This window comes from Periplaneta americana, chromosome 16 (genome assembly GCF_040183065.1).
Source record: "Periplaneta americana isolate PAMFEO1 chromosome 16, P.americana_PAMFEO1_priV1, whole genome shotgun sequence".
NCBI lineage: Eukaryota > Metazoa > Arthropoda > Insecta > Blattodea > Blattidae > Periplaneta > Periplaneta americana.
In genome coordinates, this window is record NC_091132.1 from 154,750,116 (window position 1) to 154,762,765 (window position 12,650).

The 12,650-nt window shown below is 36.6% G+C and overlaps 1 protein-coding gene across 3 annotated transcripts in view; it reads left to right on the plus strand.

The window, feature by feature from the left end:
* The first annotated feature begins 751 nt into the window (after positions 1-751).
* LOC138691483 (zinc finger protein 596-like) overlaps positions 752-12,650 on the plus strand; it is a 33,312-nt gene continuing 21,413 nt past the window's right edge. The window contains exons 1-2 of one of the 3 annotated variants that reach the window (XM_069813450.1): positions 752-822; positions 9,356-9,493. Coding sequence is in view for 2 of the 3 variants with exons in the window: in XM_069813447.1 (XP_069669548.1) it covers positions 7,755-7,940; positions 9,356-9,493 (324 nt within the window). In the remaining variant the exon portion in view is untranslated. Of the gene's footprint in view, positions 823-1,109; positions 6,778-6,939; positions 7,941-9,355; positions 9,494-12,650 lie in introns of those variants that run through there. The other 2 variants (XM_069813448.1, XM_069813447.1) reach the window with 2 other exon arrangements.

The following is a 12,650-nucleotide window of genomic DNA, read 5'->3' on the forward strand; positions in this document are numbered from 1 at the left end:
TCCGGTGTGGCTTAGTGGATAAAACGTCAGCACGTAGAGCTGAAAATCCGGGTTCGAGTCCTGGTTTCGGAAAGAATCTTTCTCCGTTCTACCCTTTCTTCACCGTTTGTTACCGGTAATGTAGAATTTATGCACGGGAATATCATATGTACTTCTGTAGATCACAGTTGTAATCAGGCATTATTCACCGGATGGGATTTGTACTATCCCTATATGGATGATGAGATGGAACCAACAGCAAAAGAAACAATAATAAAGATCTAAACACCAGAGGCGATGTATTTAAATGCGATTATGTACAGATGCGGTCAATTAAAGAAATAGCTTCCGTTTCTTTCTTTTTGTTTAAAATATTACTGGATTAATATTAATATAGGCATTAACTTAAAAATGTTAATACTGTTATGTTTAACATGGTGAATATGAATGGTAACAATCAGTGGCTCGTATCTATTGTGTGAAAAATTGTCAAAGACGGCGTGAATTATAATGGGGACATTATATTACTCAACTTTTGAAAGTCTGAAAAATCTAGTTGGGAGGTCCATCCCCGGTCCACTCACTGGAGAGGCCTACGACTCAACTGAAATCTTATTTCATTCACTTTAATATTTTACATACGAGATTGCTGTTTTTATTTTCGAGCGTACCTGCAACAACGGCTTCCTTAGTTACTGCGCACGGCCAGCTGGCTGTTACATGATATGTGTCTTAGACGGATTTCTCAGATGAAGCTGGATTGCTACAAGTATTATATCAGAAAACATACCTCAAGAATCTCCAGTTCTGATCGCTTTTCCTATAGTAAGGTGTGAAGCTGAGGTGAGGTGGTCTTTCCACACGAGAGAGTGTGATAACATAAGTGTTTACTTTTATATCTATTTGTTTAGTATGTTGTGTGTTTTGGCAACCCTTACCGAAGAGCACCTATCCTTGTGGGATTTATATATAATATTTTAGTTTCCTGATGATGATGATAATAATAATAATAATAATAATAATAATAATAATAATAGTGTATTTTGTGTGGGTGAAACCTAGGATCCTCCCGGGCTTCAAAATTCCACGCCCTCATTTCACATTAATAAATCCCTGAACTAACCCACTATCTTTGTCACATGCTTCCAGGTTGTAAGGTCTATAACAAAATGTCCACAAGTACAAAAGGTCCACATAAGAATGTCCACAAATTAAATAGTCCAAAATTTTTGGTCCTACGTATAATTTGTCAAAGAAGTGAAAATGCCCAACATCTACGTGGTCCACCATATTATAAAGCCCATCATACGAAACGTCAATACAAAAAGGTCCAACATACAAAGTTGTTCAACAGACATGAGTTACTAACAGTAATTATCTGTTGGGTGTAACAATAGTGTTTTGTTGCTATAGCACTGATCAATCAGAAAAAAATTTACAAATGATGTTAATGCAATGCCGAAAATAATTCATAGCCAGAAAAGAAACCCTCCTGGCTGTATTGTCAGACAGGTACTTGCTGGAGTTCATAACGAAGAAATTATTGTAAGTCTTCCACAAAGAAATGCAGTAATCAGAATGGTTTCTTATCAGCAGAAGCTAAATCGTCCTCCACTTCCTCAATCAATAAGACAAATTGACTTCGTTGAACCCTACGACAAACCATTGATCGGAGAAAATTTTTTCTTCTTTTATTCAGTTATTATTGATGTAGGATGAGTGTTAATGTTTGCCACCGATAGAAACTTAGAACTTCTGGCTACCAGTGACACGATTGTCAGTGACGGTATGTTCAAGACTGTACCAAATCACTTCTTTCAGCACTTTACAATGCATGGGATTGTTGGAGGTTTTGTATTTCCTTTATATATTGCCTAACTGCATATAAGACTGAAAATACTTACCGCACTATATATAATGAGATAAAACATTATTGAGCACATTTAAATCTCACTTGCAATCCTACCTACACAATGTGTGATTCTGAAATCGCCAAAATGAATGCTTGTCGACTGGCATTCCCTCAGCCAGTAGTGAATGGGTGTCTTTTCCACTTCAGTCAAGCAATATGGAGAAATGTAGTCGACAGGGGCCGGAGGGCACAATATTTGGATATTGAGAACCCTGAAGTAAGAAACCAAATACAGAAAATTATGGGACTGCCGTTTATTCCGCTAAATGACTTGCTATTTGTTTGGGATTTATTAAATGAAAAATTTGTGGACGATATCTTGGACTTAGCATCATACATTGAAATTACATTTATTACTGGTCATCCAGCAAGAGAGCAAGGGCGAGCAGTTCCTCCTAGATTTTCTCCTGAGATATGGAACGTCTATGAATTCGTAATTAATGGCAGACAGCTTACGAATAATGTGGTTGAAGGATTCCACTCTCAATTCCAACGACTTGTGGTGGCACATCACGTGAACATTTGGAGATTCATCAGCCATTTGGAACGACAGCAAGCGGAAACAGAACATTTAGTAACCCAGGTCCTTCCTTGGTGGGCACACAAATATTAAGCGGCCACTAAATAAACGGTATATCAATAATCAAAGGAGAATTTTCAACATTGTCGGTAATTACCAAGATTACAAAGATAGGAATGAAATTTTTCGATCTCTTACAGCGATATCATACCATATTAATTTACATAGTGATCCTCAAGATGAACAATAGATGTATCTTTTGTATTATGTAATATGTATAACATAATTGAAATGACAATAAATTTCTCGGCACTTTCTTGCAGTTTTCCTTGTCGGACATGTTAGGGAAATGGACGAATTTATTTGTGGACATTTTTAAGTGTAGGATATTTTCAAGAAGAGGACTTGCTGACAGTGGACCTTTTCAGGTAAGGACATTTTTATGGCATGGACGAATTTTCTATGTGGACATTTTCCTAGCGAGGACCTATTGCAAAGTGGACTATATCTCACTTAACTGTCACATACCTCGGATTAATGTCACTTAGCTATTCCCTCATTTAACCCATAAAGTAACTTAATCAGACCTCAGTCCCTTGTGTGGTGTGGTGCGATATCGAAGATTGGCATTTGTTTGCTGTACAACTAGATGTTAACTAATTTGTTTATTTTATTTTGAAATGAATTACCTATCAGTACCGTACTTTGTTCATATATAGGAAAAGTGGGTCTATATGACTATAGGATATCGGTAGTATGTTTATAAGAATATATGTTGGCTAAATTGGGGAATGGGGTGATGTAATAAGATTGACGTCATCAGTTAGTAGGTTTACATTTTGTGTTTGCGGTTAAATATAGAGGTGGCTGTTGATTCCGGTGGTTAGGTTGGTATAAGTGTAAATGTTATTGGAGGTTGTTACTGATGAGGTTTGAATGGCGTACCGGTAAAGCATGTGTTTGGATGGTGTGTAAATCATTCTATTATTTGTTCAATTCGTGAGCAGTTGTGCTACTGGTGATTTGTTTGGCTATGGAGTGCGTTGCTGGCCCAAGAGGAGTGGTACGGAGGGCTGAACAAGGTCAACGTATGTGAGAAGGTTAGAGGGTTAGTTGAGGTGATATTTCAGTGACATGAGGTCGACTTATATGAGAAGATTAGAGGGTTAGTTGAGGTGATATCTCAGTGACATGAGGTCGACGTATGTGAGAAGGTTAGAGGGTTAGTAGAGGTGATATCTCAGTGACATGAGGTCGAATACTGTGAATTCAATTATATAAGTGCGTTTTCTCTGCCGTGTGTAATGTCGAATTGCCGAAATTTCATCTATGGGATCGTGTTGATATCCTATTTTCAATAAGAACGGATGGGTTTTATCCCAGAATGGGATGTTGTGAAATTGTTTTGCTGATATCCTATTTTGACTAAGAGCGGATGGGCTCTGTTCCAGAATGGGATATCGTCAATTTATGATTATTGCTTTTTAGATAATGGGATCGTGTTGATGATATCCTATTTTGAGCGGTTGGGTTGTATTCCAGAATGGGATATTGTGAAATTGTTTTGTTGATATCTTATTTTGGATAAGAGCTGATGGGCTCTGTTCCAGAATGGGATATCGTCAATTTGTGTGATTATTCTTTTTAGATTGTTTTATTTACTCGTCGTGTTGGTTTACGTCGGCAATGTTGTGACGTCACTGTGTTGTGACGTAACTTCCGCCATGTGACGTCATCGTTTGTCAAACTTGACGAAAATTAAGCGATATCCTATAATAAAAAAATCCCGACTTGCTTTCTTTTTATTATAATTATATACTGCTTTACTCCCACATGAAAAACCCACTGATCGTCCTGACATTGCTACTTGCGTGTACGCGTTGAAACTCAAAAACTAATGTAGATAGGTTCAAGATAAAGTATTTGGCATAAAAAACATTCAGAAGGAGAATGTTTCATTATTATGAAAGCAGATAACTTTCAAAATGCTGGTATTCTTCAATGAAAATAAATCTGGAAAATTTTTATTTGAACGTCTAGCGAACTTAGTTTGCAGCATTTGCTGCACAAGCCACTAGTTATTTAATAATTACACCATTTTTGCTGTCTGCCTTTCTTTGGTTACACTGATGTAAAGATAGACTACAATCAAGATCTTCAAGGTAAGACCATCATTATTATTAGGTTAGGTTAGGTTGGCTTAGCTTACACGCAAACATTCTAATGGGGGCAGATAAAAAAGTTATCTTTCTTTCACCATGTTACTAATGTGAAAACAAGTGCTTATAAAAAGTTTGGTCACTCGACCACAATTACGAGGGCCGTAATAAAATGAGTTCACGGGGGCCGTTATTGAAACCGACACAGCAATTGCTGAGCTATTTTTCAAAATATTCCCCACAGGAATTAAGACATCATATATTAACGACAGAGATATGCAGACGGCTGTAAAATGCTGGTTCCGATCCCAGGCGGCTGACTTCTACACCAGGATGACACAGATATTGATCCCATGTTATGACAGATGACTCAGTTACAGTGGGGTATAAAGGTAAATGTATCCCCGTAACATGCCATGAAGGCACTTTGGGGGGGGGGGGCACGAAGGTAGAGACCCATGCTTTCCATGACCACGGCACTAGAATGAGGTGGTGTGGTCGGCACCACGCTCTGACCGCCTTTCACCCCCGGGAAAGACACGGTACTCAATTTTATAGGAGGCTGAGTGAACCTCAGGGACACTCGAAAAGTTTGGCAACGAGAAAAAAATTCTGTCACCACCTGGGATCGAACCCCGGACCTTCCAGTCCGTAGCCAGCTGCTCTACCAACTGAGCTACTCGGCCGCCACAGTGGAGAATATGTTGACAAATAGCGCAAAAATTGCTGTATCTGTTTCAATTAATCTTTCCATTAAATTGTCTTTTTTTTTTTTCCTGTAAACGAAAATCACTTTCTAGACGGCCTCGTAATTGCGGTCGAGTGGCCGAAATTTGGATAAACACTTCTTTTGACAATATTAATGATGGAAGGAAAAGAAACTTTATCTCTCTCCATGAGAATGTTTGCTTGTTGGCTTAGAAGGTGTCAAGGGCATTTATCGTGGCCTGAAGATGAATATGACAGCCATTGAGTGCAAGATTTTTAAGCAGTGTACTGGTAATTTTTTTTGTTAGCGACATTGTCAGTATTGGTGCATGAGAAGTTACTGTCACAGGGGAAGTATAAAGTAAGTTACATTACGAAATGTGTGCATTTTTTAATTATTATTTGTTCTCTTTTTTACAGTTTTTGAGTGCTTATTCCATTAACACAAGTTATGCGTTCTTCATATTATAGACCATCATTCTTTCTTATCCATCGTTTCTTTTTCCGACTACTCACCGCAACATATTCATCTCTATTACGACGCACCTCTCATTGCAATCGTAATTTACTATATATGTTCTAACAATTTTTCTACCTCCAAAATATATCGCTATAAAATCCTTTCATTTTTAACTCGAGCTCCACAAAAAAGTCCGTTACAAATTCAACGGTTTTCATTTCCAAAATCATCAGAAGTATGTGCGCGCTAGTTTCTCCATTTTTTCTGAAACCTTCGCAAAACATGGTGAGGAAAGAAAACGAATATTTGTCGACCATCCTCGAAGCCAGAAAATTTGGAAGACAATTTATAATCAGTAAATAAATACAAATGTGTTTATGCACTTTATATACCAGTATTTATTCGATAGTGGAATAATCTGCAGTCTACAATAAGAAATTTGATGTACCCAAGATGTTATACGAATAATTAATAATGTATTAGTTTTTAAAATGTCTTTCGCATTTCTTTTCAATTGATACCTTTGAATATGATTCACAAGTCTACTGGGAATGAATTCTGACTAGTTTAATAAAACACTGTTCTTAAACTGAAGACGACATTTACAATTACTGTACATCATATAGGTACATTGTGTTCTGCCCTTCTGTAGTAATTTTGGTCTTCCTGATACATTGTCAAAAAGTGCGTACCGTATCTGTTCTTTTTAAAAGGGGATAATATGTATTGTTTTCACGATAATTTTGTTTACATAATTGTTATGTCGTCTTTACATAGGCCGTGTTTTAAAGTCATTGCGGAAATGTTACGTCATCGTTTGTTAAACTTAACGAAAATAAAGAGATATCCTAATGTAAAAGTATCCCAAAGTGTTCAATTATGATACCTTGTTTTACTGCTGGAACAGAATCTTTTGGATGAGCATATGACTATTGTAGAGATGGAATATGTTGACCAGAGCCATGATCTCGCTTCTGATGTGAAATTTGAGGAAAATCCGGAGCCATTTTCTTTCCCTGTGGTGAAATATGAACCTGAGGTGAGTGGAGCTCAAGGAATGTGCTGTGTTCTTCTTCCAGTGTTTATGGTATATTTTGATTGGCTTATACGTTACTCTTTGGTCTAGAGACAGGAAAAGTATCATCACATTTTGTTATTAATGGTTATGTCTTGTTGCAGAGAAGTCTAATTTTGAACTGTTATCTCACTTTTTGTTTTAAATTTGAAAGCAAAATTGCTTGTTACACTTCCTCTTAATGGTTGCCAAGCTACACATTCCACAGTGAGTTTGGTATTATGTTGTACTTAAGGACACGACTTCTGTTTGCTGTGTCTGTGCCTTTGTCTAAAATTCTCAATACATTTACTGCTTCATATAGGTAATTATGTTCTATTTGTAGGTCTACGTACAGGTATTGGCGCCATTACTTCAAGAATTGGCCTATCTTTTAACATTTTCTTAAATTACAGTACCTAATACAGCGACCATAATAGAATGTTCGGAATATTTCATAACATGTACATGTTCCGATTAAATTGTACATTTTCTATTTTCTGTGTGTGCTTGCATGTGTTTTTTTACTTGAATGTTGTATATGTGTTTGTGTGTATTGTCTGTGCGTGTCTATCCACGCTAGCTATGTTAAGCTGCTGTTATGGTAATTGTCGAGTAATCAGAATGCATTATTTTAAATTTAGCATCACCCACTTGACCATATAGCCTCTGTCCATATGACCGGATTCCCTTCAGAATTCTGACCATAAAATTCTAAATGAATTTCTGTACGGTCTGAGATCAAATTAGAAAATATCATAGCCATGTCATGGCAAAAATATCGACTGCAAGACCTTCAATCCCACTAATATCGATATTATAATGAAATGGATGACGCGAAGCTTATCTTATTAAGTCGTGCTGTATGAAGAGCTTTTTAATTTACGACATTAGAATTATAGCAACGTAATATGGAGAAAGAAATATGAGATGAAATTGGGAAAATGTTAAACTAATCAGGTATGTCCTTCATAATTTATTTAATTTACAAAGATATTCATTTTAATTTCAGGTTCAGTTCAGAACACTGCAATGAAATAATGCGCTTTAGCGGTAAATTACAATACAATTTGGTGATTCATTCGGAAATTCGGACAAGTGAGCAATACTATAATAAAAATCCGAACACAGCGACCAAATTATTTCATGTAAGTGAGCGCCTATCTTTATCGTCTGCTTCCCGTTATTTAAACATTGAATTTTTCTTACCTGTGATATAAATGCTGCAAGTAATAAACTGGGTACCGACTAGATGGAAGCAGAGAACAACCAGTGAAACTTGAAATCACATTCAAAACTGCAAATAGGTATAAATATATTATTACGTGTATGCGATTTCTAGGAAGTTACTCTATTGGAACTACTCTTGAATGAGGTAAGGATGGAATGCATTTTTCTTTTCTAATCTTGCAATGCTCTCTATGATTTCCCTCTAAAAAATTAGTTTTTTTTTTTTTTTTTTTTTTTTTTTTTTTTTTTTTTTTTTTTTTTTTTTGTGGGAACTTCGTTCAAGATTCTTCTCTTGTCTACTGAAAACAGTATTTATGATACAAAGTTGCCTTACATTTGAAAGTAAGTTCCATTGGAAGAAGAAATCGATCTGGGTTCATTTCACCAACTATTAAGATTTCCTGAGAACTAATTATATAAGAGAAGTGTAATGTGTGAGGAATTAAATATGCGAAACTGTTAATGTACACTCAAGGAAAACAAATATGACTGATTTAGCAATGCAGTACAGCTTATACAAAAATGTTGGGTTAGGCCTATACCATCTTCATGATTCTGCATACTATTTTCTCTCTCACACCTCTAAATGCAACATAACCCTTTTGTGACGTAATCTCTTTCTAATTTAGATAGTGGTACAATTCACGAATTCGACAGTGAATAATTTCCATGTCCCACATGCTCCCCACTCAAACTTGTCGAAAGGACATTGCCAAAAGCTTCTTGTCGAACTGTATGGTAACTGAATGGTATAATGTTTGAGTACTTGTCGATACGAATCAAAATACACCTAGTGCAACAACTCAGAATAAGTTAAACATAGAAAATGAGGGTAGGGATATTTGGCAATGTTTCCATTTGTGCAGCAGTTCAATGGAACAAAAGTAGGCAATGGTGGTTTTTCCACAGTTTCCCTTCATATACAACGAATTTCTAGCCAATGAGTACAGTCATCCAAAAAGTATTATGTGCTGGCAACAGAGCAATCAAGTGTTTTGTTTTTGTTTTTTTTTTACAAATTTATGCAAATATGGTTGTTAATCTATTACCGTGTTGAAGATATGCCACAATATAATGCACATTAGTATATTATATATAGGATAATGCACTGAATATTTAAAAAATGTGAACAGTTAGCTTTGCGTTTTCATCATCACAGACTTTAATAACATGTATACCAAAGGTTTTTGCATGAAAATATGCATTTGCATATGCTGTGGGTTGTGATCAAGTTGTGACATGTGGACACATAGAGAACAACTAGTAAAGTTAGAAGTCGTCTTGTAACAACCTGTAATAAATTGCTCATTTTAGACGTCTCTTTGTATTGCAGGAACGGAATTTTTGGGATCAGTGTGTGACTAGTATAAAGGTGGAATATGAGGACCACAGCCAAGATCTCACAACTGAGATAAAATTTGAGGAAGATCCGGTGCCAATTTCGTTTCCTGTGGTGAAACGTGTACCTGAGGTGAGTACAAAACACAGAATTCATGTTCTGATTCATCTGGATAGATACAGCATACATCAAAATATTATACAGTTTACTTCCATTTTTCTGTCAGTGAAGTGCATTCAGTTTTAATTTAGGCAGGAAATGAATAGTGGGAAAGCAACAGGAGTTGTTGGAGTCCCCATTGAATTAGTAAAATGCTTGGGTGAACACAAGCAGCAAATTCTCTCATTATGCAACGAAATATATGAGATAGACGCGGGGCCTGAAGATTTTACGGAGACATTGTTGATTCCAATACCAAAGAAAACGATGCCAACAAATGTAAGGAGTTCAAGACTATGAATCTAATATCGCACTCGGCGAAAATTCTCTTGCAAATACTAAATGGACGTTTATATTATATTCTAACGTGGAAGAATAGTTGGAAAGAGCAGTTCGGCTTCGGGAAAGGAAAAGGTAAGAGAGATTCAATTGCACTGCTACGGACAATCAGTCAAAGATACCTGGAGAAGAATAAAGAAGTGTATATAGTATTTGTGGATCTAAAAAAGGCTTTTAACAGAATATACTGATGGGGATGCTAAAGAAAATTGGTGTGGATTAGGAAGAAGGCTCTAAGATATTGATAAAAAACGTTGTAAAATAACCTACTAAACAGAAAAAAAGAAGAGAAGACTGTTCAGTAATGTTTATATGAAACGAGTGAAAGTCAGGATAAGAGAAGAAATGTCAGAAGAAAGTGAAATAGGGATAGGAGTACGTCAAGGATAACCTTTATCACCTATCCTGTTCAACATCTACTTGGAGGTTTTAGTAAAGAACTGTTTTCAGATCATGAGAGGAGAGATAGTAGAGGGAAGAAGAATAAATTGCGTAAAATTTGTTGATGATATGGCGTTGCTAGATGAAGAGGAAATGATACTAAAGAATACTGTATGCTATTGGAGCTAAATGACAGCTGTGAGCAGTATGGGATGAAGTTAAATGCAAATAAGACGAAGGGCATGGTCATAGAAAGAAAAATAGAGATGATGAACTTGCGAATTCCAAGTGAGGCAGTAGAGCAAGTGGACATCTTCAAATACTTGTTGTGAACTGTAAGCAGTAACATCAGCTGTTGCCAGGAATTCAAAAGGAGGATAGCAATGACGAAGGAAACTTTATTGAGGAGACTAGTGAAGTACTTAGTATGGAGTGTGGCATTGTATGGGGCAGAAACATTGACATTACAACGATGTGAAAAGAAGCTACTAGAAGCATTTGAAATGTGGATATGGAGAAGAATGGAACATGTGAAGTGGACAGACATAATAAGAAATGAAGCTGTGTTCGAAAGAGTGGGTGAAGAAAGAAAGATTCTGAAACTGATCAGGGAGAGGAAAAGAAATTTTTTGGGTCACTGGCTGAGAAGAAACTGCCTACTGAAGGATGCACTGGAATGAATGGTGAACAGGAGAAGAGGTAGAAGAAGATACCAGATGATAGACGACATTAAGATAATATGTATTATATGAGGCAACAAAGTGGAAGCAGAAAATCTGAAGAAAGCTGGGTTTGTAGTGAAAGACCTGCCCTTGGGCAGAACACTAAATGACTGAATGAATGATCCTAGCAAAGGAATCGTGTTGAATCTTTAGTATTGTATACTTCATAATTTTGCCTGGCAGTAATTATGGAGTTACACTGGAATGAATTAGTGTGAGCACACAAGTACTGTCAAAAACAAACTGAAGGATTTCATTATATACCTGGTAATGTAAAAATGTGAGTCCATTCAATGACATAGTATTAGTCATTGTCAGAAAAAGGGGCATTGTATCTATATCGTCCAAAGACGTGGAGTTAGAATTAGCATATCTGACTGTGAATGTAGCGAACCGGTGTCTAGATAAAAACTTACCTGTTTGAAGTTTTTCTGGGATTATTTCTTAAACCGTTGCGAGCGAATGTAGAGTAACTTTTGGCATTATTACCAGTGGCGAAACTCTTAAGACTTAGCCTACCCGAAAAAATTTGAGTTATATCTAGTGATAGTAGACCTTCCATATATATGAAGTTCATTGTTCGTATTTATTCCACGATGGACTTCACTACGAGGCCTATGTCTGAAGCTTCTGAAGGTATGGCTAATACCTTGACTGGGGTACTGGGGAGATGGTATCGATTCGGTATATCTCAGTATGAGATGCGGCTAACCTCAACTTTCACAATAATACTTTGCGCTATATTGGTGTTGTGTCAATTCACTGCGTTGTTGAGTGTTAGTTTAATCAAAGTGCATGCGCTGGCGTTCATGTGTGTTTGTGTGTGTGTATCACATATTAATTTGCATAAAATCTCTTATACCGAGAGAACATGGAGGTCATTATATAAAGAATTAAAAGAAAATCATTTTCAAGTGTGACAAATGAAACAATATGCTTACATAGATAGGAGATTGATACCACATTTACATAATAAAACAGCGGATGAAGACAAAATAGAAATTTTCGGTTGTCATGGTATACGAAATATCCTTGGTTAAAAGGATGCCCTGATGAATGATGAGTGGAACAGAGAAAAATTCTCTCAGGCACCTGGATTTGAACACAGGTTTTCAGGTCTGTGTGCTGACGCTCTACCCACTAAGTCACACCGGATTCCCATCCTGATGTCGGGTCGAATCCTCTCAGTTTAAGTTTCACCTCTTGGGTTCCCTATAGTGGCCTACCCTCATGCACTGCGTCATAGATGTATGACAGTGGCACAATGTCCATGCATGTGTAGGGGTGCACTCATTATGAGTGACTAAGTGGCCAGGATCTGACAGAGTAAACGCTGTCTTAAATGACTAAGTGATTATTTTTCACATATATATTATTACGATGTACCGAAGTACGTATGATATTTCCATGTAAAAATTTTGCGTCATATGATGAATGTTGGGTGGAATAGAGAAAAATTCTCTCCGGCACCGGGATTTGAACCCGGGTTTTCAGCTGTATGTATGGACATTGTGCCATTGCCATCACCTTCATTTCTGTCAGCTGCTATATAACCATTGCAGTTTATAAAGTGTCCTAAAATAAGCCACTTAAAAATCCACAAAATTGAATTCTTCCTTCATAAATAATTTCTCCTGCTGTACAGTAGTTTACTATTAGTTGTTCGATAACAGCTATTTTCTACCAGT